Source organism: Astatotilapia calliptera, chromosome 10 (assembly GCF_900246225.1).
Source record: "Astatotilapia calliptera chromosome 10, fAstCal1.2, whole genome shotgun sequence".
Classification (NCBI taxonomy): Eukaryota; Metazoa; Chordata; class Actinopteri; order Cichliformes; family Cichlidae; genus Astatotilapia; species Astatotilapia calliptera.
The window spans coordinates 23,816,447-23,842,693 of NC_039311.1; the positions used below are offsets into that span (position 1 = coordinate 23,816,447).

Consider the following 26,247-nt stretch of genomic DNA (forward strand, 5'->3'; position numbering starts at 1 on the left):
CAAAACTGCTCATTTACGTCTGTAGTCCCGGGCAGATCACATAAAAATGTAAATCACTGAAAGGATCCTGCGCTCATCTACCTTTGTGGGAGTCTGTGGACATCTATGGTTGGTCATGATGTCGAGCTCAGCGGCCACTGATTTGGTCATTCCTAATAATCCTGCATTTTGTCTGAGTTATTATTATTATTATTGTTGTTAATTAAGTTAATTATTTGCCTGTTTCACATGCATTTGGTCCTCCTGTGACTGGATGTTGTGGTTCCCAGAAACAGCTTCCAATAGCAAATACCACATTTGGAATTAACTCCAGACTTTTAACAAGCTTTATTTATGGGAAAAAATGAAGAAAAAAAAATCACATCTGGCTCATGAAACAGGGAATTGTCCAATTTCATTCAAGCCTTAAGTCCTCACTGTGTAATACAATAATTTTGGGCAACCCTTTGAATTACAGCCGAGAGTCTGCACCTCAGTTGCGCTCTGATTGTTTCCTCTGATATCTGTTGTGGTGTAAAGAGGCAAAATGGTGAAAATTAGAGAAAAAGAGAAACCATAACTCTTTTGGCTCTTTTTTTGTTACATACTTGGGCCACAGGGCAGCGGATAGCATGTCAACACCTACAGTGTGTATGAGTGAGTATTTGAATGTGGTCTCCGTCTCTTTGCCTGTACGCTTGGTTTTTTTTTGGTTACTGAATTTAACTAATTCTGAATTAGATGAAATGGAGACCAGGATGTGATGCATTTTTTTTAAATGAACCAGATCAATAGGAAATGTGGTTTTGTTTAATGTACTTTAAAGTTCTTTTATGGTTTAAGTGTTTGTTCATACTTCTAATTTGTTGTCATTACACTCAGATTTCTGTTGTGCGAGGCTAACAGACTGCTGTTTGCCTCTGCAGCTCCTCTGTCTTCCTCTGAATTTTTTTTTAATAGTCTCCCGGTCGGTTTAACCTCCGAGCTCTGTGAACTCTCTGCTGTATTGATCTGGAATTCCCGATACCTCAGTCCTTCTCTCTGCTCTTTCCTAAACTTAATTCCTTCCTTTTCTTTAGACCTGTTTAGCCACACCAAATCACATCAGTTCGTGACATAGTTAAATATTTCATTCTGTTTGATGGTCTTCTCCTCTTTGTACAACAGGGTTTCATTGATTCTGACAGCTGGCTGCCTCCAGCTATTGTCCTGCTTCAACTCTGACGGAGTGCAGAGCTATTATAGTACGGGAACATAATGCAACACAAACCAACAGCATTGTGATGGAGTGAAACACATGAATGCAACAATGTGCTCTGATAGAGCACTATTTAAGTCATCTATAATTTTTGGGCTACAGAGTAATAGAAAGTACTTCCCAGTATTTTTCCCAGTGCTTCAGATTGTTTGGATTTTGGATTTTTGACTGTTGCTTTTTAATAAAGAATCTTAAATCCAAACATATCATAAAAGACTGTCTCACATTTATTTCTTAAAAATATAATATGTTTTTTAACAGATATGGAAAGTTGCTGGGTAATCGACTACTTGGCTCTATATTATCATGTATTACATTATATCTAAAATGATGCATTGATGCAGTATAATTCGGTACAATACATCCAAATGTGCTGCAGCTGTCGACTGATACGCATAGCACTGCATCATAAAACATGGGGCTGTTTGATGCACTCAAATAAAACAGTCTCATAGGACTGATAATAAATGACATCAGGAAACAAAGTCCTGTAATCTGCTTTTTGAAGGTTCCTGCAACATAATGCCTCGGCCTTTGCCGTTGTAAATATGATATGAGGATGTTTCTCTTTGCTGGGATTTCCCTCAGTGGCTGGCAGCCAAATATCACACATTGTATGTCATCCCCATCCCTGCCAATGCTGTGCCAATCTGCAGGCCACTCTCCTGCTCCTCTGCTCTCTTATTCCTGAACCTAACCCTGAGATAATGTTCTCCAATTGGGGCAGCAGCTCATCCAGGAGTGGGCAATCCAACCTTTTCCAGCTGGGAACCATAATCTCAGACTTGGAGGCGCTAATTCTCAATCCTGCTTGGCTGTAGATCGTCCCAGTGTGATCAGGAGGTCAGTGTCTGATGAAACCAAAAGAACCACATCATCTGCAAAAAACAGAGGGTTGGTCTTGAAATTCTGTCCATTAATAGTTTGGTAAGTCCAGGTGGAGTCCTTCCACTGGGAACAGGCCCGACTGATATCAGATGTTTTACACTGATATATTGGCAAATAGCTAATGTTGAGCTCTACTTTCAGTGTGTTTGTACAGGGTCCTCATGTGTCAGGCAAAATAGATACAGATGAATACATTACGTTTATGTACGGTGAAAAAAATACATCTTAATTCGGAGAAAAGACTTGTGAGTATAAAAGTTTCAACCATTAGTTATAGGTGACCATGATGCGTAAGCATTAAATGTAGGATGCTTGTTTTTTCTGCTCCTAGAAATGTGAAAGTCACAGTGTCCTTTACAAAATCAAGTACTTCATTCAGAGGAGCTCACCAAAAAATAATATAAAAGATTTCATAAACTGCTTTCGTGGTTAGCTGCCGTTTTAGTCAGCACTATGGGTAAGCAGCAAAAGGAAAGTCAAAAGTCAAATTAAAAATAGATTCAATTATATAAAAAAGTGATTTAAACCATTCTGGCTCCAGAGATAAAAGCATGCCGTACCATCTGTTGTAGCCTTTTGGCAAGAAGGCAGACCATCACATACTCCCTCTTGTTTCTCTCCTTTTGTCTCTTTCTTTTTGGTTTTCGATTCAGGACGTAACCCAGTGCAGACCTGGTGTTTGCTTCGCTGCACTGATAGATATAAAGTTGTACATTTGCGAGTCGTTTCCCTCTCCTTTTCTCCCTCACCCACCCCGTCTCTCTGTAGAACACAAAATATCTCAATCTGCAGGCTAAGCTGGGATTCACCGAACTGATTGAAGACACGGTTGTGCATACTGCATGAGAGGAAGGAGGACGGAGAGACATACAGTAGAAAATAGGAAGTAAGGTCGGGCGACTGAGTGAAAGGAAAGGAAGGGTATCAGGTGCAGATATAGAAAAAGTGAGCCAGAGCTGGAGAGAAAAATTGAGAAAATGAACTTAGTGGCTGTTCTTGGCAGTTGTTGAGCCGTTGGTCTGCTTTCTGCCTTAGGTGATTCTGCTCCCCCCAAAAAAACAGGAGGGGAGGGGGATTTTTAAGGCGATACAGTGACATTTCCAATTACTGTCAAGTCTTTAACTTAAACGGGCCAGCAATTCCCCCTTTACGCATGCATTGAGAAATGCTGGGTTACCACAGGACAGGAGGTTAAAGAGACTGTCCGCTAAGCTTACAATCACAGCTTCAGCCCTCATGATAGCTTTATGTCTGGTTAACTAAAGATACCAGCAGCATCTTAAATAACAGGTGAGATTTTAATGGGCAAAATAGAACAATTAATCCTTTATTTTTTGTATTTTGAAAATGGTTGGTAGGTTAAATAACTTGAGCGGCCAAAATTTGCCAGATTGGCTGACAACGCTTTGTCGTTCTGGTCAGTTCAGTGAAAAAAATTGAAAAAGAAAGGGAAATGGTGCAGCCTTAAGAGGAAAACTCTTTATAATTCAGTCCAAAACATATGAGCGCCTGGCTACTGCTTAAATGTACTGCTTGCCTACCAGTTGCAGGACTAAAAAAACACCACAATTGGAACCAAAAGTGGGCTGTGATTAAGTAAAATGAACCCAGCTCTCCAACTGCTACTCTAACATTATACAGAAATCGCTTTGGACTGTCTTCACACAACGGGGAATAAGTTTCGGGATTTTGTACTTCACTAAGTAACAGCTTGTTAGCATTAACAGCAAACCAAATGAAATCCAAGTGTCAGAAGCTAGCTCACAGTGCCAGGGTGCAAACATTCCCTTCCTCTGTAAAGACAAGAGTCTGGTTGAATGGCTCTGTAATCAACCATCTGTTAAATGCAAAACCTCCTGTGCAATAATTGTCGCATTATTTACGCCTATGCTGTTTTGCAACCAGCAGCCGCTACCTCGAGGCCTTGGTCAACACAAAAGACAAGCTGAAAGAGTCGCTTTAGGTAATAGTTTTTTTCCCTACATCTTTATTTATTTTAAAACTAAACAAGCCGTTGACCTTTGCCATTCAAAATTTTAAAGTAAACTATATTAACGACTCTACAGCGTTCCGACTGTGTTGCATGCAGGTTTTTTTTCCTGGAAATATCTTTTTAACCTGTTATAGAAATATTAGAAGGTTTGCCATGACAAGATTTTGAGTTGTGACGGTACCAAAAGCACACTTTCTATGCATTACATCAAACACGGGTCGCGACTGTGAGCCAGGATAAGCAATCCCAGAATCCCTAATTTTAATATTTCCGGCTTTCTCTACAACCCCAATTCCAAAAAAAGGATACCGGTTAAATATGAATAAAAACAGAATGCAGTTATTTGCAAATCTCATAAACCCTTATTTTATTTACAGCGGAACAGAAGAAAAATGGCATGGCAACACATCTGAAAAAATTTGGGACAAAGCCATGTTTACCACTGTGTAACATCGCCTGTTCTTTTAACAACAGCCTGTAGATGTGTGGGAGCTGAGGAGAGCAGCTGCTGGACTTTAGAGAGGAATGTCGTCCCATTCTAGTCTGATAGAGGATTCTAGCTGCTCAACAGTCCTCTGTCTTCTTTGTCTTTTTTTCTTTTCATATTATGATGTGTCAAATATTTTCAATTGGTGAGTCCAAGTCCAGCATTTGGACTCTTCTACTGTGAAGCCATGCTGTTCTAATAGATGTGTCATGTGGTGTGGTAGGACTCAGGCGCAGAGCAGAGTTCAGGGGAAAACAATGTTTATTTACACAGTCACCAGGTGCAGATATATACAGTGAGAGGAGCGGGGGTCCTTGGTCCGAAAGGGAAGTCCGGGATAGGAGTCACATACACGCTAGCTCTTCTTCTTTACAACGGTTCAAACAACAGGTTGGTCACAGGTCTGGGGAAACTGTGCACAGAAGAAAAGAGGGTTACACAGAGATCACAGCAGGTCCACAACGCTTAAGGATACCAGGCTGAGGTTTACTGACGTGTCTAGCACAATCATCCAGCTGTGAGGCTGTCTGCGTCCCGGCCTTAAGAGTCCAACCCATAATTAGAGCCTGACAAGATGCAGGTGTGTGTGCCAAGGGCGGGAGCCTGCAGTGAGCTCCGCCCTGGCGGGGAGGAGAGAGGAGAATGTACACAAAACACATGTGGCCTTGTGGAGCCGGCCGGGCAGACACGGGGACCATGACAAGATGAAGGATGCTGTTGATCGTATTGCTGAAATATGCAAAAAAGACATTATGGGAGCATATGTTGCTCTAACACCTGTATATATGTTTTAGTATTGATGGTGCATTTCCAAATGTGCCAGTTCAGTAGGCACTGTTGCACACCGATACCATCAGAGGTTAAAGTTTTTGAGCTGAGTGCTAACAAAAGCCTGATAGTCCCGCTCCTCTTTAGCTGGGAAGATGCTGCGTCTGTGTTTTACAGAAAGAACTTCACTGTTCGTCTTCTTTAAACAACATTTTTCCACTTTTCCACAGTCCATTTTAAATGAGCCCGAGAGAAGACGGCGCTGTTTCCAGACCGTGTTCACATGTTGGCTCTTCTTTGCATGATAGCGAAGTGAACTGTTTTTAGTGATTTCTGGCAGTTTTTCTGAGCTCATGTTGTGATTTCCACGACAGAATCACGTCTGTTTTTGATGCAGTGCCACCCGAGGACACAGACATTATTATTATCAGCCTTTTCTCCATATTTCCTGAATCTGTGCACGGCAGATGATGAGATATTCAAAGTCAGTTCTACTTCAGGGAACATTATTCGGAAATTGTTCCAGAACTGCAGGTTTTTTCTTTCTTTCTTTTTTTTTTCAGAGTGAGGGACTGCTGCTCATCTTTACTTCAGAGAAGCTCTCCCTCTCTAAGATGCTCTTTTTATACCCAATCATGCTGTAAATTAATCCAGTTAGTTTCTTTTCAGTGCACTGGTAGAGCTGTAGTATGAGATGTCCTTGTAGACATTTTAAAATGCCAGGACATTTTGCATACCTTGATTGATGCTCTTTAAACTCTCGTGGGATCCAGTGAATAATCCTTTTGTGTCTCTCGACTGCAAAAGGTTTCCTGACGTACGCTCTGCACCTTCTTCTTGGTGTGTTTTCATTCAGTTTGGGTTTACCACCTCGTTCTTGTCATCACCACCTCCTGCTGTTGATCTTTGGTCAGGCTGTTGAGCGACATCACTGTGTGTGTTATTAGGCAGCTGGAAAAGGAGATGCTAATGCGCACACGCTGTGGTTTGCTCAACTCGCACAGAAAAATAAATAAATAGAATAAAAACCAGCGTTTTACAAGAGAGACACCTGGTTGTTTTTAGTGCTCAGTAAATTGACCGGCTGGCTCAAACCGCAAACCAGGTCGTCTGAAGCTCAAGCTCTGAATCTTTGTGCTTATTCGAGCCCGTGCCTCAAAATGTCTCTGTTGCAGTTGCTTTAAAACACTCCCAAAATGACTCATTTAGCAGGTTGGTGTAAAACATAGACCCTCAAACTTATTTTATGTCTTATTTTCTCAGCGTTGACATTTTCCTTTAAGCGGTCAGGAGAGAAATGACTGAGCTGCACATGGAAAGAAAGAAAAAAACCAAAACGCATTGGTAGCCCGAGCGTGGTTTAAGTGGGTCGTCTGCGAGTTTAATAGGCGAGGGGAAACCCTGAGATGGATCCAAGCGTGCAGACTCGAAGTCAGACAGTCGTAGCCGGAGGAAGTCGGTGATGTACTTAACAACTCCCCTCAAAGGCAGGAAGACGAGGTAAAGCTAGACAGATGGGAAGAGGTGGAAAGACGGCGAGAGAGAGAAAGGCAACAGAGGTTGAGGAAGTCAATAATGTACTTAACCTTACTCCACAGACTCCGTGTCCCTGTTATTGTAAGGCAAGTAAAGACGGGAAGGGGGGAGGAAGAGGGGAAGAGTGAAATGGCAGGACTCTGGAGTGGAAATGGTCACAGGCAGCAAAGAAGCGCGGCGTTTTTTTGTTTTTTTTGTTTTCGTCAGCATAAATGTCAGAGTACTTAAGTGTGTGCAGGACAGGCGGGGAGGCCAGGCTACAGGAAGAGCCCCATTTAAGAGGGAATAGCCCAGTTTTACTGGCACATAAATCTCTCCTCCCCACTCTGAAGGTTGTAAGACAGCTCCTCTTTTAGGCTTCCTCCTTCAGTTTGGAAATACGCTAAAACCCCTTTTTTCTGGACTTTATCTTTTCCTTTTTCTTTAGCTCAGTCTCTGTCTCCTTCAGACTCTCTTGACCTATACCCTCTTTTTTCCCCTTTGACCCTCAAGCTAACAGCAGGCAATAGATTAACAACATTTTATTGGGCTGTTTGTCCCCACCCCCTTTTTCTCTTCACTATTCTTTCTATTCGATTCTAGCCAGAGATGGATTTTAAATTAAACTCAGTTTGTGAAAGTAAGCTTTATTTTTAGTCTCTCATTATAGTATACCATCGTTAACATTTATGTGTCTGACTTTGCATTTATTTGTGTGCTGATCTGACAGCATTTTGACTTTCATGCCTGTGGGTTCCTTCTGATCTTTGCCCACATTTTACAATTAAGAAATGCTCAAATTCAGGGTGGCAAAAGATGCCGAAGCTTAAGTGATTTTTGACACGACACAGACTGTCAATCTCTTTGCTTGAGTGAAGAATGCAATTTCCTCTAGAGCGTTCACAAATATTATAAACACATAGTTTATTTCATTACGAAAAGAGGGTCTCCAGATATTTTTAAATGGAGTGTTTATTGAACCTTTTGACTAAAATAAAAAAAGTAATTTGTTGAATATGTTATTTTTTAATTTGTTTTCAATCTTTTTTTTGCATAAAATGTGCCATTTATTTAGCTCCTTTTACATCTCATGGTGTAGAAGTCGCAAAACCTCATGTATCAAATATACATTTGGCTTCAAAGGGATACGTTTATTTACAAAGTTGCTTAACGGCTTTTGGGGAAACTTTTGTTGGCTAATCAAAACCAATTTTTGGCTAAATATTTGAAATCGACAAAAAAGTTATTTAACAGTATTTTGAATTTGAATTGAAATAAATATTTCAATTTCAATATTAGAATCATTAATAAAGCCTGAGGGGGCTTTATTATGTATGTATATTACAGCAAGGCAGATGCTTGCTGTAATATACATAAGAAGCTAAATTACATAATTGGAAGGCTACTGTGGATATGGGTACCCGGTGGCTTTTAAATTTGCACTGCATGTATCTGTTCTAATTAAAAAATAAAACCAGCTTGAAATGGTTACATCTGAAATTAACGGTTGTTAGATAATAAAGTTGAGTATCTCCCTGATACACTAAATGCATCTGCTGTGTTATGTACAGTAAGCTGATCTCTTGGCAGGGGCCCATTCATGTTGAGCGATATCCTTTATGACTCAAGTGTTTTGCAGTCTTTTTGCGGAGGAGGCAAACTTTCTGTATTCTTGGTTCTCATAAGATGAAGGAGTCCTTTGGAGTTTTCTCGCTTATATCGAGTGTTTGCAGTCTTTTACGTCATATAAGCACATCGAAGGCGTTTCCGATCTTCAAAAAACAACACAAAGCGGAGAATTTCTATAGAAATATGCTTTTACTTCCAGTCTGTTTACGTTACCCTGCTCCCTTTAGTTTCTGTTTGTTGGTCTTTTAGACCTAAAGACCACCGCATGATTTTTTTGTTAACCTCCCGCCACTACTTGTTGAGCGGTAGTGAAGCTGTGAAAATTAGAAACACTTTCATTGTACAAGTTGTTCCTTAGTATTGCAAACATGTTTCGAAAGCTTTACTTTGAAGGCAGATGTTTCTGTCGCACTTTTCACATTTTGATTACTGTTGATGACTGTTTGCAGGCAAATCACTGCCTCATATACAAACATCTGCAAAGCAGTAGCGAGGAGGTTTCGGTAGAGCACCGTATACCTCTTTGTCAACTCTTCTTCTTTTTCCTTCAACTTCATCTTCATCTTCTTCTGATTCCCCCCTGGCATCCTCTTCTGTCTCAACCACCCTCTGCACATCCTTCTTCACTATATCCGTGAACCTCTGCTGTGAACTTCCTTTTTTCCTCCCGCCTGACAACTCAAAATTTAATATCCTTTGTTGAATATATCCACTACACCTCCTCTGTGCACATCCAAGCCATCTCAGCCTTGCCTCACCAGCGTTGTCTCCAAATGGTTCAACCTGAGCTGTCCCTCTCACGTATTCTGATGCTCATCCTGGACTTTTAAACTCATAAGCATTTTGTAGACCTTCCCTTTAACTCTTGCTGTCAAACATCCCCCCCCCCCACTACACTCGTGTCCACCCTCACCAACCTGCCTGCGCTCTCTTCTTTACCTCTCTTGTTGCTTTGGATGGTTGACCCCAGGTAATCTTCATCATTACACCTCCCTCTATTTCGCACACATGTATTCTGTCTTGTTTCTACTGACTTTCACTCCTTTCACTCTCAGTCATCCAGGTCATCGTAGTCAAAGGAGCTTGGAAAGAAAAGCGTCTGGACTTCTTTAAGTTGCTTGAAGACATTTCACCTCTCATCCGAGAAGCTTCTTCAGTTCTAAGGTCAAATGGTGGAGAGTCCCAGATATAAACCTAGTGGGAGTATCCCCCCACAGAGGGACAAAAGGACCCCCTGATGATCCTCTAATCGCCTGAGCCAAGGTGTGAAACTGGGCGTGGGTCCCAATCAGCCAGAGTTTCGGGTGTGTTCATTGTGAAACCTGGCCCCACCTTATCATGCGACTCTCCACCATTTGACCTTAGAACTGAAGAAGCTTCTCGGATGAGAGGTGAAACGTCTTCAAGCAACTTAAAGAAGTCCAGACGCTTTTCTTTCCAAGCTCCTTTAACCCCACAATCAGTAAAACTGAAAATGTGCAGGAATCGGCACTGAGTTGCTTTGCTCTTGTGCGCCTTTGCGTCTCTTAGTACAGAAAGCTCCCAGTGGATTTGAAGGAAATTGAAAAATGTTGCAGGACAAAGCGAAAGGTGGTCAAAAATCTCATAATCTTCTATGCCTTTACAGCTTGCTTCCCCACTTCTTTAAAAAAACATCACTGAGTGAAAGCAGGTTTTAATCCCATCACTAAAACACTGCTGTGACTTTGCAGTAGAACAAATTCCTTCTGGATCAAACTGAATAGCGGCCCAAAGCTCAATTTTAGTTTTCAGTGCTTATCTTAGAATTAGAAAGATAAGGTGACAAATGAACATAATGCTGTTATTAGAAAGAGATGTCCAGATGATAGAGGTTGCTTTTTAGTGCGCTTTATCACAAAGAAACACAGCTGCTTAGAGCTTTAGAAAGCGTCCTAGATTTTATCTGGATGAGAGAAGCCTGTGTTTTTTTTTTTTTTTTGCTCTCACTTGATTTGGTTTCACTCCATTATAATGAAGAAAGGAGTACCTTCAGTATTGAAACAGATGCATAAGAAAGGGTCTTGTGCCAAAGCTGGCAGTGAATACAAGGCTAATAAAAGGATGGATTCATTGTCGACTAGTACAAGGATTCCCTCTGTATGTGTGGTGGTGGTGGTTGTGGGGTGGTGGGAGGAAAAATGGAACAACTGTATCCCAGGGAGTCCAAAGTGCTAATGTGTAACGGTGATCAAGTCAGTTTATAATACTTATTTTCTTTATGTTGCTATATTGTTTGTTTGACATGTTTTCTTGTGAAGCACTTTGTAACAGCGTTTTGTCTTAAAAAAGTGCTATATAAATAAATTTTACTTACTTACTTACTTACTATTCTGGCAGGCTGCCTGCTGGAGGCTCTGACAGATTGGTGCTATCAGCACATTATTTCATTAACACTTGTGTTTTCATGGTGAACATCTTCTCACTCGTCATTTTTCTCTCTCTCTCTTGCCCCCCTCCCTCCCTCCCTCCCTGCCCGCCTGCCTGCCTGCCTGCCTGCCACCCCCCTAACAGATGGAGAGCGAAAAGAAGAGGAGAAAATACTCCACGAGCAGCAACGACTCTGACACCACTGACAGTAAGTTGGGATTCAGGGAAAGGGTGTGTGTGTGTGTGTGTGTGTGTGTGTGTGTGTGTGTGTGTGTGTGTGTGTGTGTGTGTGTGTGTGACGATGGAATCCTGAAAGTGTGAGAAAAGCGAGTTCCTCTGCTGCTTTTATACGGTGAGCTGCCTGGTCTTCGTCAATTCCCAATTCTCGTATTCACTCTCCATATAGACTTTCCTCCTGTCTCATGGTTGTCCTCCCTCTGCTCATTAAGACTTGCCATTTTAAAACCGAGCTACACTGGAAACATGAGCGCGATTTAACCAGTTAGCATAACAGAAATCACCGGTGGGAATAAGAACTTAAGGTTTGAAGAATAAAGTCTTTATTTTTAGAATAAGTGCGAATTTGTCGGAAAATATCGTTCTTTGAGAGAGATGTTGCTACGAAAACAGATTGTGGTGCATCATTACTGGACGAGCAGATTGCAAAATTTGAGGCATTTTGAAACGGAGCCTGCAAATACAGGTGGTTTACTTGGGCAATACCACAAGGAAAGCCATCTTTTTCAGTTTATGCAACACAAAACAGCCATCTGTGTAGTAAGTACGACTTGGGGGTCTCGGAGGCTCGTCTTGTCCCTTTTAACAGAAAAACCTTCTTGTAGGTCTTTTGTATAATTGCATGTTGATCCAGTGGTTATCACCGTTCCCTCACACTGGTTTAAATCCTTCAGTCGGCTAGGACCCCTCTGCGTGGGGCATGTTGTCCGTGTGCTTGCGTGGATTCTCTCTGGGTATTCTCCCAAAGTCCAAAGCCTTGTGTTTTAGCTTAACTGGAGATTGCTTTGACCGTATGACTTGTTATCTGTCTCTCTGGCTGGGCCATAAAGGGGCACTGGATTACCCCTCCAGGGTGTATCTGACCTTTCGCCTCATGACAGCTAGGATAGTCTCCAGCCCCCACGACCTTGAATCGGATAAGAAGTTAGGAAGATAGATGGATGTCCCCCTGCGTGTGACATTTTAACCATTCTTCCCATGCAAAGTTCCATTATTTGCAAAACCTTGAGGGTTTTCTTGCACGTATCATCAGTTTCAGGTCCACCCACAACATTTCAGTGGAGCTAAGATCTGTACTTGACTGTATATTGTACAGTCCCTTGTGTCTTTTCCAATTTCTCTAACTGGTACAAAGGTCTGTGTATTTAAGTCTTGTAATACTTTGTTAAAGTAAAGAGAAGATGTGCAGATCCAGATAAACCCTGATCTCTCCGGGGAAATCAAGTTGATGCTGTTTATTACGATACGAATTATTAAAAACAAAGTTGGAAGTTGCGTTTGAGTGCAGTTGAACTTGATGAACTATGTCAGTAAACACACCACAAACTGCAACCACGCTCTTTTTTTTTTCTTTTCAGAAGCTGCATTATCGCGTCAATTCTCACGCCTTCGCCAACCTCAGCAGAGGTTGGCATCTCTTTATCACCACCGAAAAAGTAGATTCAGCTCACAATGTTTTGGCGTGCATCAGGTTTGGTTCTTTATTAATATCTGGACTTAGATATCTCAGACAAAGCCGTCTTTTGCTTGCAGGGCATGTCTGGATGTCAGTTCTGGATGTGTTTGAGCTCCCCACTTTACTAAATAAGGTGCTTAATACACGCAGACTCAAAGTCAATAAAGCGGACATGTCACATTTGCATTTTGCAGTTATGTCTGGCCTTGTGTGCTTTACATTTAATGTTGAGCACATAGTTAATTAGCTGAGTGACAAATTGATATTATAGGGTGGGATGCATGGTTTGACGGAGTGGCAGATATGTTTTCCTCCCAGAGTTAATGACACAAACTCAAACAACTTCTAAGACGAGCAGACAGGCAATCCTCTAAGACGAGAGGATAGGAACATCTGGCCAGACTACCGCATGTCTGACACTGGCAGCTTCTGTAGAGAAATGAATCTTTTAACAGTCTTCGAATGAAATACGTTGTTATACAAGCACAAATGGCCACAACAGCTGATGACTGTCTTTAAAATACGAGGGTTTATTCACTGAAGACAGCCAGCGATTTCAATTTCATTTTAAATGTCATTCTTCTCGGCTTTTGTCAGTTCAGTGTGACTAATTCTTGGCATTTTCGCGGCACGCATTTTTGCAGTAAGCAAATATATTTGTTTGGCTATTCCCTTGGCAATATTAGAGAACAGATCAAAATTAGACACATCAGAAAGCGAGCTGTACAATTAAAAAAAAACAACAGAACCTGGCATTTGTTTTGGTGTCGCTAAACCCGGCTGCGCTAATGAGGTTTTCAGATATTATTTTAATGCTTGTCTAAATGAGTATAAATAAAAGAGTTATCCTTTCACAGCGTGGTGCCTTGAAAACTATAATGATAAAAGTATTCTCACCCATCTTGTGGTACATTTGTGTGTACGCCAGAGCAAAATATTTTCATTTGTGACAATCTTTTTCTGGAATTAAATCCAGTTTGGTATTTCAGCTTAATATAAATGGAACTGTAGTGATAGAAGAGATTAGATAAAGAGAAGCACTGACATTACTCTAGAAGCTTAAGCAGGGATCTGATCAGGAAGAATTGTCAGTACTTTTAATACCTTCTCATTGAGCTCCAGTGTGCTGAGAAATCTTGGACTGTGGAATTCATGCAAATGTTCTTTCACACATACCGCCAATTTAAATACTGCCGCTGACCAAACATTGCAGTGGAACTCCTCGATGACAGGGGCCTTCGCCACAGCAAGACAGCGGGCGTCAGGAATGTCTTGAGGAACACAACAAAGAGCCTGGTTGCAGCCTTTAAATTCCAAATTCTGAACATCTGCCAGATGCACCGGAACAGGCCCGATCCCTGGATGCCCCACCCACAACCCACAGGACCCAAAGAAACTGCTGCCAACTTCACAGCGGTAGACGCCACAGGACACCCAAGATGTGTTATGCCCATGCATCGAGGCGTCCAGGATGTTTTGGCAGCACGAGGCGTAGCCGTACACAATATTAGACAGGTAGTATAGTCGTGGCTGATCAGTGGGGATCTGCAGCCGGATTAAATCTGGGAAATGTAGTCATTCAAACTGTTTACACTACAGGCTAAAATGACCTCTGAAGGGCTTAACTGTTGTGTGGTCACAGCCCCGCGTGTATAATGCATTTTACAACAGGTTTAACAGGCTGTTTTGCAGACGTGACCGAGCCACCCCGCGTTGGAGGCCATGCACTTTGCTTTATAATCAGCCTTTAGCTGTTAGCTTCCCCTGCTCACTGCAGTGTGGGCTCCAGCTGCATCTGCTCACTGGAGGTTATCAGGTTTCTAATTGAAGGATGCCCATGATAATTTTGGCTGCTGTGCATCCAGCGTGGCTTTTAATTAACACGCGGCCACGATGGTAACTTCCAACTGCGCCGCGGCCTGTTTTGGTTATCTGGCCACAGTGATTGAGCTCTGCAGCTGCACTATGTTGGGCACGTGTAGATGTAACCTGCCTGGACACACACATTCTTGAGGAGTGCAGATTCATGAGTAAATGTAAAAAATCCTTAACAGATTAGTGTGCAGTCTGTTTTTATACCCTCGACGCTTACACGCATGGAACACAGTACTAAACAGAGAATGGTGGACAAGAAAATCAGCGGTGTCTGAGTGAGGTGTCATTCATCATCGGACTTCTGGAAGCTGTTTGGCTTTTTTGATGCTTGCGGTGGAGGCTGCTGCTGTGTAGGTGTCAAACGATGTTGCGACTGAGATGTATGATTAAAAAACTAATAACAGATTCTTGGCCGTTCTAGGATCTAACTGCCCAGTTTAACTTTGAAGAATGAAGGCTGGTTCTGTCTGACACAGATACTGTATATACATACAGCACCACACACTGTGTCCTATATCAGCCTGTAAGGTAAGCACACTGTGAATCTACGCCAGCGCTCCCCAACCCCTGCCGTTTGGTACCGGGCCGTGAGAGTTGAGGCTCGGGTGTAAAATTTATGGTTTTCAGGGTTTTTATTGTAATTTTTTAAATTGTTTTTATTGTTAACTCAGTTTCCCCAGGTATTTTCCCTTGTGTTATGAATAAATCTCCTCTTTTTTTGGTATCGGTACTGGTGTTATTTTGTTGTATTTATCCGCAACACCTTAAAGGCCAGTCCGTGGAAATATTGTCGGACATAAACCGGTCCGTGGTGCAAAAAAGGTTGGGGACTCCTGGCCTACACCTTAGAAAAGAAACAGAAGGATTCATATTTGAAGGTGCAGTCAAGAAGTTCTGGCAGTCACTCTAGCTCGTTTGTCCAGCAAGCACCCAAATACCTTATTGCTGAAATCCAAAGGGCCCGACTGTCCCTTTACTACCTACCCTGGTCTTTCCCCCTCTTTCTTGTCTATTCCTTAAGCAAAACAAATAAAGCCGGAAAGGCCAAAAATAAAGACGTTCTGGGACTGCGTTATGTCTAAATCAAGTTTGTATGAGCTGATTTTGAATATTGTGTTGACATTCCCTTGAAGCGCTCTGTATCTTGCATCTCTGGACCACTTTCAGTGCAACTTCTGTTTGCACTTTTTCCTCTGAGATGCCCTCACTCCAACCGGTCACGGCCGATGCCCCTCCCTGCCTGAGGTTGGTTCTGCTGAAGGTTTCTTCCTGTTAAAAAAGGGTTTTTTCCTTCCCACTGTCGCCAAAGTGCTTGTTTGGGGGAGGTCATATAATTATTGGGGTTTTCTCTGTTTTCTTTGTATTATTGTAGTGTGTCAATCTGTAAGTAGAGCGGACCGTTAAAGAGGAAAAGATCACACACAAATATGTCTGTGTGTGTGCTGTAATGACTGACAATGTAGGCAAACTGTGTATGGTGAAAAAATGTAGGAACATTGATGTGTTAGTGGCTTCCAATACAGTATGTCTTTGTGTGTGTGTGTGTGTGTGTGTGTGTGTGTGTGTGTAGTGTTGGTGATTTTTGAAGAGAGGCTCTCAGCGCAGTTTGCTCCTCAGACGTCATGAGCAACATTAGCGGGGTGGCAGCACTGCTGTTGTGGAAAGGGAAATATGTTGAGTGGGAGGCAGCGCACGCATGCACACTCGCATAAAGTCACGGTCGCAGATGTTAAATCGCAGAATGTTGTGTCGATTTTATGTTTTATCCATTATGCGTGTGATATAATTTAATTGCAGATTCGATCCAATTTTTAGTGAGTTTCTTATGGTCACACGAGAAAAGTGTCGCAGGAGGATTTGGGGTTTATTTATTTTAAATTTAGGAAACAGCATAAGGGGCATCTTTTCCTCAATCGGTTTGGCCTCCATTCACAAACATGTACAGGCACACTTGGAAAGAGGTGTGCGCACACACACACAGCTGTTGATTGAAGCGGTGGGTGGGATATTGGCTCCGGTGTCTGGTTAATTGCAATTAGGTTGTGTATTAATAAGGTTGTAAAGGACCACAGTGGACTAACCGCTTAACAAGATGCTATTTATGCGGCCATTACTTATTAAAGCTTTTAATAGATCATCATCAGTCTGCTTCAATTAAAGGTCTGACTCATAGTGGTAGTGCTGCCACGGGCGTTCAAAGTCACAAAGAAGGTTTTTGTTTGGCTGCTTTCTTTAAATGCTTCTCTGCTGCGTTTGAATCACCTCCACTGGTGTGAATTACAAAAGTATTGAACCCCATCGCATGCTCATTTTAAGAACCTTTGATGAGCAGCTTCTTGCTCTCTAATAAGTAACCGATTCCCCGCCGGTTGGTGCTGGCTAACAGTGTTTAAAGAAACAACAAAAAAGTATTATCGTTTTATTGTAAACCCTCTCTGCAAAACAAATTTCTCCATAAAATTTCTTTGGCGTGAATTTCAGCACACGCTGTGCGCTCGAAGTCCAATCTACAGCCAGAGACCTGTTCCTCATTTTCCCCACTTTAAATCAACATTCACACTCATTAAACATTCTTGACAAATCAAACGCAGATTAAGTTGGCTTTGTGTTCTGATCCAGATGAATGAAGACTTGAAACACTCCCTTCTTTCCAGCTGTGAGTCAGAAAAGGAAGGTCAGAAAAGGCTAATTTGTCTGCCAGAAAAAAAAAATATTGATGTTTTCTCCTCTGGTCCTCAGCAGAAAACTTCACTGAGTAGCGAAAAAGATGTTTGCAGCTCTTCGGTAGGTTGTCTCCTTTGTGGCATCCAGGAGGGCAGATTTCAAAGATACATTTACGAATGTCATTCTCTCTGTTTTGAATAGATTAACACTTGTTAGAATGTTTTTATTGCAATAAATGCAATTAATTGCAAACAACTTTCTGTGCAGTCCTTTCAAGACATCTTTTGAATCCTTAATTGAAATCTACTGGTGAATTCTGCTACAGCAAGAATGGTTGTATGAGTTTAAAAGGTTTTTAAAAAGTTAAAACCTTATTTGGGTGCAAAGATAAATGAAGAAAATCAGAGAGAGAGCAAAAGAGAGGAGGAAAGATGGAGGAACGTTAATAAATGGGCAAGTGCAGTAAAGAAGAAGTGAGTGCACCTATGAAGAGGACAAAGAGTGGATAGACGGTCCTAGTGACGTAACTGATGACATACATGGAGGTCTAGGTGAGAGGTTGGTGCTAGTACCGATTGTAAAGGACAAGAGTGATGTGCAGAGCTGTGACTGCAGTGGGATAAAGCTGATGAATCATAGCATGAAGATATGGGAAAGAGCTGTTGAAGGTAGGTTAAGGAGAGAGGTGATCAGTGAACAGTATGACTTCGTGCTGAGAAAGAGAATTACAGATATGATGTTTGGTCAAAGAATGTTGATTGAGAAGATCAGAAGGAGCTGCACTGTTTTTGTGGATCTAGAAAAGGCATATGATGGAGTGCCAAGAGATACTGTGGTACTGCATGAGGAAGTCAGGAGTAGCAGAGAAGTATGTGAGGGTGGTCCAGGACATGTATGAGGACAATGAGACAGTGTGCTGTTGGAATGATTAGGTGGGTATGGGATTACATCAGGGATTGGCTCTGAGCACTCTGTTGTTTCTAGTGGTGATGGACGGGTTAACACATCTCCATGGACTGTGATGTTTGCACATGACATTGTGATCTGTAGTGAGAGTAGAGAGCAGAATACACGTGTGAAAAAGAGGTAGACAGGTGTGTCAGTGAAGAAGGAGTAGATGCAGTGGATGAGGGTTGAGCTGGGGTAAACCATCCAAAGCAATGGACAGTGCACGAGAAAGATGAAGAAGAGAGTACAGGCAGCAGTGAGTTGGTGGATGTGAGAGTCAGGAGGGATTTGTGACAGAAGGAGGAAGAAGAGCAAGAGTGAAAGGGAGGGTTTACAAGATGGTAGTGAGACCTGCTATGATGTGTGGTTCAGAGACGGTGACACAAAAAGACAGGCGGTGGAGCCGAAGACCGTTAAAGTGAGCCGTCGAAAGAAGAAGACAGTGATTTTAGAGAAAGATTAGATAAGATTCAGTATTGATACATTTTGCACTAAAGGATAAAGAAACTTGATGAAATATCAAATGATGCAGTGGCTCGAAATATCACTGTGCTACACCTGTTGTATCCTGTTCGATGGTGACGATTATGGTTTTATTGATCATATTCATGGAGGAAGTACTTCTGTTGATTGACAATAACATTGAGAAGGTGTGATTGGGGCTTTCGAAGAAAACGTCTTTCTGTGCATCACACATTACAACAACCTGGGAATTATGATGGGTTGTGAGCTGGATGAGCTCACGCTCTCGTTTTGATGACATTTCACCGGCTCACTCCTTGGCGGCCGCTTATCGGGGCCTGGAGCCTGGGGCTCGCTCGGGCCACTTCGGAGGTGGGGTGCCCCCGGCCTCTCGGCCTGGGGCTCGGTCACTCAGGCGCAGCTGGCTGCCGGCGGAGCTCACGGGCGCGTCACTGCAACTCCCCCTGGCTTCTGCTCCGTGGCTGCTGAGTGACCCCTCATCTGGGACTCTCCTCAGCTCTTTCCGGGACAGTGGCGCGGCTGCCCCTCTGTTGGTCTTCCTTGGTCTCTTGTGTTCTGGGGGCCTCTGGATGTCTGGAGTTTTGATCTCCTCCACACCTGCTTCACGCCCTGGAGGACAGGACTGTGGCCCCCCCACACCCTCTAGCAGATTATTACATGAAGGAACCTTTTAAAAAAACAAAAAACAAGCGCGTCCATGCTCACAGGTGTATACACGGGTGATCACACCCACAAACTACACCCTTTTTGGCTCCTACCTCAAAGCACACTGTGTTCTGTTGATCTTATGTGCTGCACAATAATGTTTACATTTAGTATTTACTGTCATATTCCCATATATCATTGTGATGTTGTTTATTCTATTACTCTTGTTCTCTTCTGCTTGCTTTCTTTTTTCTTTCTCAGCAGGTGACCCAGGTGATTGATATATGCATTTTTTTTTTCTGCCCGTTCTGTTGGTTTTTGTCTTTTGCCCTTCTCCCCCGTCCCTCTTCTCAGCTGTTTCTCTTTCCCTCTTTCTTTCTCCCCTTCTTTCCCCCAGTCAAGTCTGTCCCGTATTCAGTAAGTGAAAATAAAATAAACAATAAAAGGTGAATCAAATGGACCATTACGGCAAGGCTGGGATGGTCAGTTTGGTAAAGTAAATCCGTTGGGCATCTTTCTTTGCCTTTAGACAACAATTCTGATGGCAAAAGAGCCAAACGGGACAGGCAAAAAAAGAAAAAAGAAAAAAAAAAGACATTTCACTGCTGATTATATAGATGCAAGTGGAAACTAAAGTCTGTTTAGATAATGCTTCAAGATAAACGCCCAAAAAGGTGCCCAAATGTGTTTCAAGAGTGTTTGCCAAGTGTGCTATTTTTTCATTCCTTTGAAAGGGACTTAAACTCCTCCATTATAACCAGTTCTGGTAATTTCAGGTTCTAAAATAGTATGGCAACTTTGTTTTTTGTTTGTTTTTTTCCCAAATTAACTTCGTTCGGCTCTGGAGTAGAGCACATGGTGAGATAAGGTGTTAAACTGAGAGCAGAGGAGAAGAGCAAAACTAGAAACTCTAAAAAGAATTCACATACTTACACTGACTGTGGTATCATTGCTGTCTTTGTTATTCCTGCAGGTCAAGTGACGTCGTGGTCCAGGTCATCCAAGAATACGGGCACCAGCAGCACATGGGTCCGCCACCAGCACAAGAAACCATCAGAGGTAAGTTAGTTTGGCAGCTGGGTTTAGTGACTCAGACCCATAGAGTACACCAGCATGTGTTTAATGAAACCCAGTCTCTGTTTGACCGTGACAAGCTCACAATTTTGCACCACTTCAATGAAAGAAATTTGTTTTTGGTTTGCAAAATTGGCAGAAATGGTCACATTCAAACATTTTTGGTCAGCTTGTCCATGTTTTTGAACAGTAGAATGATATTCAAATACCCAGTCACATCCTTTGTTTGCTTGGTTGCATGTAATGTGGGCATTGTTGCTACCGTCTCATGTTTCAGAGCTAGTTGCCACTGCAGATCTGTAAGAGACCACAGAGTATTTGATAAAAACATATGTCAAAACATGCTTATTCCACTGTCCAAGCGTACACAATCAGTGGAAATCAAATAAATTCACACAAAAGGCATTTGAGAGTCAGTGAATCAGTGAAACGGTCGCTTCTGTCCAATGTAAATACAGCCATCTCCGTCACCGCAGCAAAATCAACCAGGCGCACTGATGGCATAAATTGGTTGGCTAAAATACCAGGTTGTAACATCCATATGGTCATGATGAATGAGCCACGGGCTCTCAAATGACCACCCTGAGCAAGAAACTGGCATAATCCAGTTGGAAAATGGTGCACTCTACCAGTTGTGGCAATGTGTTGCCTGCCACAATCACACATTGCTCCCACTCTCAGTGAAGTGGGCTCTGATCTGTTTAAGGAGAACTCGTCTCTTGCTTTTTGAAGAGTTTCACTTCAAAAATAAATCTGCCATTTGGAAGAAATTGCATTTACTCTTAAAAAATTAGCAGGGGGGGAATTTTTAAATAACGCAGAGGAGGTAACTGCCTCTGACGGCAGATCTGGGCTTCTAAGGATGTTCAATGACAAAGTTCTTTAACAAAATGAATTCATATACTTTAAGTTAATTTGCTCCCACCTTATCTGTATCTCTGCATCGTGGCTCAAAAGAAATGTCAAAAACTAGCAAAAGTGAAGAAGCTCAAATATTCTGTTTTTCAGTGACTTTTAAAAGAAGAATGAATAAAGCAAAATGGCATGCATGCCCCGAACCACCCTGAAGTACGAGTCATCAGCAGAGCATCTGTCAGGCCTGTGCATTTGATGCTTCCTCCCCCTCAGCTCCATCCAGTTAACCACAGGCTGTTGGAAGGTCCTGTCAGCAATCAGTCTCTCAGTAATTACTACTTTAGCTCTCTGCTCTGACCCGGGCCTCAGCTGAAGAGCCAGGGGCCATGTTCCCTTTCATAATGCTGCCTCCTCGCTCCGGGGCACGCTGCTCTTTCATAAAGGATGGTGTTTTGAAGTAATGTTTCTGCTTTTTCCGAAGCAGTGAGTGACAAGAAAGGTTGAACAAACAAAAAAAAAGCGGGTGGCAGCTGACAAAGGTTCAGTGCAAAGTTTTCAAAAAGAGTTGTGAGTGCATTTGAACTGGTGTCAAGACAGCTTAACTCATTTAATGTAAAAAATCTGGTGCTTTTTGCTCTCTTGGTGCTGATAGAAATATCACGGCTGTTTTTCCACTTTAGTTTGTTTGGGTCTTTGAGCCTTTCTGTTTCCACTTTGGCGTAGTGTCCATCGCATTGACAAGGTAATGTTACAATTTTGTGATATCATTTCGCAAACATGCGAAAGGAAGGGATTTGTGGGATTGGTTACTTACTGTAACCCTAGGTTCTATGATTACAGGTGCAAAAGCTGGTTGCTAGATCTCTGTTTGTTTTACTTAAACGGTGAATCTTTACATTATTTGTAACGTTTTGAGTTTACCTGTTAATATTGCAAACATTCAAAGTGATGTTGCTTTGCTAACTGACAATGTCCACCTACTGCAACCATCAGAAGGCTAGGTTCTTTAAGCTTTTGATTGTTAACCCTCTAGAAATATCCATAATTGAGTTTAGTGTAGATAAGTAGAGACCATTTAAATCAGCCATGCGATTTAAACAGTGAAGAAAATGGATGGATGGTTTCAATCAGGAATTGTATAATTCAACAACATTATTGCTGGTATAAAAGTGCTCACTTGTAAATCACTTATAACTCACTTATATCTGTTACAGTCATTTTTTAAAATTCTCTTCCGGAAAGGCTGGAGGACAACTTCAGATTCGTTATTTCACGTTTAAATCAAGAGGTTGATTATCAGTGTCTGACCTACTTTTTCAACTTTAGAGGACTTTGTTTGTATCTGATTGTTTTCTGACAGCCAGTCCAAAAATCAGGATCTCTTTGCACGGTAATTTACCAGGTGTAAAAGTTGGATCTAATTCTCAAAGTCTCTTTAATTTTTGACCTAGTTTTTTTTATTATAAGCAATTACCCTGCAAAATCAAGGGAAGACTGTTCTTCTGAAATTGCTCAGTGTCATCTTCAGAATTCATACAAAGCTAATGAGGAGGCAGTGGGTTGCAATGAAAAATGGCATTGATGAATACGGAAAACCCACACATGACTCAAAAAACTCCTTGATTACATGTGTAGTTATTCCTTCTAGCCTGTTAATTGGGCTCATGACTAAATGTTTCAAAGGGAAGTCATCCTTTGACAGCATTTTGAGGAGCTAACAAAGACACTGTCCTTAAGCCAGAATACAGGACTAACCCATCTTTGAGTACTAACTGGTTGCCTGTCAGCACTTCAACCAGAGGTGGCTGCAACTGCTGTCAGAGTGTGAATCGTCCTGAGGCGATAGCAACACCTTGCTGTGTGTTTTATAGTTCAAACGTCACATGCCTAAGAAAAAAGGCCTTCCTCCCTTGCTGATAATGCTAACATTAGTTCCTTGTTTTTACTTGATAGGCATTTAACTACTCTCCAGGGTCAGGAGTGAGGTTTCCTTTGCTTGCCAAGTGTGGTGAGCACCAGCCTGGACACAAACCGAAAACAGACGCTCTGCAAAGCTGTAGACTCAGCAGCTTTTAAATGAGAGTTTGTAGTTTCCTTCTGGATTGTTGTTACGAGTGAGCATGACTATTTCACTTTTTTCACCTAGCTAATGACAAAGGATGAAAGGAAGTATGTAAGTGGTAGATAAATGTGGCTAATATAGACGAGCGAAACAACAAATGTCACATTTCCATGTGGTTTTTGTTCTCGAAATGGTTCACTGGGTGAAATAGACTTCTAGGCTATGATGCTTAAGTGTGCTCTATCAAAGATTTCTTCTAGTTTTTAACCTCCCTCCCCTTCATCCTTCCATGAAAAGCCTGGTTCTGTCAACTACTGTACATGGCGTGTTTTGTAGTTAGTCCAGTGGTTGGAACTACATGCTTTTTTTAAAAACATGTCAACAAAAACATTATTTTTAGGTAGTGAAGAATCCTCACGATTTGCATCCCCACTGGTGAGAAAATTGAACAGTAGCTCCAAATGTGGGTTTCTGGGTTTAAAAGTTTCTGGGTTGATGCATACTCTTGGTCGGAGGGAGGTGTGGCAAATGTTAAACACTATGGACTTTGTAATGACAACGTAGTGCTTTTCTAAAAATGAGCCATCTTTATTTGCGCCTTTGCGAGTCGTACTCCAGCTTTGCCTTTTCTTAGAAGTGGTTTAGATGTTTTTTTCTCGGCGGAAGGAGGACGCAGTCAAATGCTTCCTTTTTTTCCCTATAGTTTTTTTTTTTTATCTTGTTTTAGATGAGGGTGGAGATGGAGAATTTCAATGGTTGCTAGATGCATAAACATAGAAAACATGAGATTGGCATTGTTGGGAATAGTTCAAGGCTGCAGGTGTGAAGAGATGAAAACTGTCTGCTACTGCTTACATGCAGCTTACACAGAAAAAGAAGCTTAGTTTACAAAAATCTTTTTTGAGGGAAAAATCAATCCATTCGTCATGGTCTCTATTGGGAGATGCGAGCAGACACAGCAAGGGTTTATGTTTATGATGTCTGTTGGTGTTTTTTCCTTTATGCATAGTGTATGCATAGGGAGAGCAAAGCTGCAGAATATTAAATATGCATAGTTAACATTAGAGAATAAAATGAATAGCAACTGGTCTCTGTGACCTTGATATTTTGATAACTTACTCTGTGAGTTGCACACAATTTAACGAGGATGATCTGTTATTGAGCAGATTGCTGCCTTTGAAATGAGGACTTTTGTACCGCATTTAATTAGGCATGTAAAATTCATCAAAAGTATATTTAATGCTGTAATACAAAAAAATAAAGCTATTTGGGACAGGAGTGACCCAGATGGTATTTTAGGGTTTAACAAATCTCAACAAACAAAATGAGGTTTATATTGTATAAACAGAACAGAAATAAGCTGTATACAGTCTGCAGCTGGGCATTTAGCAAAAGCTGTGACCTGCAATCAGTGATGCAGTTAATCAGCTATTTACAACTGGGAAGGGGAACAGTTAAATATTGTGTACCCACCAAAGGCATGAAGTTAAAAGCGATTAATTTAAAAAAAAATTTAATGCTATATCATGTGGGTAGTCTTGATTAAAACAAATAGAATACCTACACTCAGTCAAAGTACTGTAATCTGCTTATTAATCCAGATTAATGCATCTTAAGCCGTCATCATCATCAAAACAATATGGCAATATATAATATGTAGTCGCAAATTATGATTGCTTTATTTTCTGGGCCTACCAAAGCGGGATGGCATGATCGGAAGCACTAGTTTCACACCTTTCAACTTGTCACAGTATTTTCAATAACAAATATCCAGCAGCCCCGTGGAGGCGAGAAGGGTAAGATAAATGTTACCTGAGTAGGCTTTACAGGCAATTTACAGCAAGAAGGCTTTGAACTAGAAATGATAATATCAGCCACTTCTGGTGCAACATGGGAGGAAGGAAGTGGTATCAGCGGGGGGATTGCCGAAAAAGATGATGAGCAGGTGTGAAGCACTTTCGATAGCATTGTTGTTTAACTGTGTGTGTGTGTGTGTGTGTGTGTGTGTGTGTGTGTGTGTGTGTGTGTGTGTGTGTGTGTGTGGAGACAGAAGTCAGCTGTAGATGCTGTATATGGATTTTACATCAGCAGGGGTGGTATACAATATATCAGCACTTGTTCAGTGAAAGTAAACCAAAGTAAAATGAGATTAATATAGATTGTTTTATTGTTTAAGGTGTTTGATATGTAATACTTCCAAGATTTTAATTAATACTGCCTCGATTTTCCTTTTAGTGAGCATGATTTAATGTTAGTAACCTAAAGACAGCTTTATAGGATGAGAAGTTTATTTTGCTTATATGTAATTTATTCATTTTTTGAAATCATATATTGAGTGATGATATGATTACAAAGCAAAAATGAGTGGGTTTTGCAGTGGAAAGTGTTTGGGGTTTGACTAACATGTCTATTCATGTTAGTCATAGACTGTGTGTATGAAACATAGACATAACCACTTTGACATTACCCATTAGTCTGTGAAGCCATTTTTTTATAGTCTCAAGTTAGCATTTTGACCACAGTCATGTTGCTGTGAGGTCTACATGTGTCTGTATTTGGAGGAGAATGTGGAGTGCTAAGTTATCGGCTAATGCTAATGCTAGCATGTTAGCAAGCTTTATCTATACGTTAGACACAGGCACATGCTAATTAGTGCTAAGTAATAGATAAATGGATAAGAGTTTTATTTACAAAAATGTAAGGGAAATTAGGACAGTTAACTGCACAGAAAACTTGTAGTATTAATTAGATAATTGCATTTCTACCACAAATACACTTGACATGGCAGCGATTGGAATTAGCGCAGACAGTGAATGGCTAACGGTGCTTTGACCAATACGCACCTTTAATTGTAAGCCTTAACAAAACAAAAATGCAAACATAGGTAAGTTGTTATCTATAAAAGGTAAAAAAAAGGTAAAAAAAAAAAGAAGCATTGTCCGTACAGTTAATATGAAGTGGAAATTTGGTAGCAGCGAATTGTATGGGATTCTACAGATAGATGAGCGTTTTCATTGTCACCATCTTGCGCTTTTGAAAAATG

At 41.4% G+C, this 26,247-nt stretch overlaps 1 protein-coding gene and 1 long non-coding RNA gene across 3 annotated transcripts in view; one reads left to right on the plus strand and one right to left on the minus strand.

The window, feature by feature from the left end:
• The window catches only part of jade2 (jade family PHD finger 2), a 235,932-nt gene that overhangs the window by 19,219 nt on the left and 190,466 nt on the right, over positions 1 to 26,247 (plus strand). For both annotated transcript variants that reach the window (XM_026183096.1, XM_026183097.1), the window contains exons 2-3: positions 11,050 to 11,113; positions 20,187 to 20,272. In XM_026183096.1, coding sequence (XP_026038881.1) covers positions 11,050 to 11,113; positions 20,187 to 20,272 — 150 coding nt within the window. The remainder of the gene's footprint in view (positions 1 to 11,049; positions 11,114 to 20,186; positions 20,273 to 26,247) is intronic.
• LOC113031160 (uncharacterized) lies at positions 6,023 to 25,222 on the minus strand. The gene is made up of 3 exons (XR_003273690.1): positions 20,497 to 25,222; positions 20,147 to 20,180; positions 6,023 to 6,288 (listed from the first exon to the last, which is right to left on the minus strand). It is a non-coding gene; the product is annotated as an uncharacterized LOC113031160 (long non-coding RNA).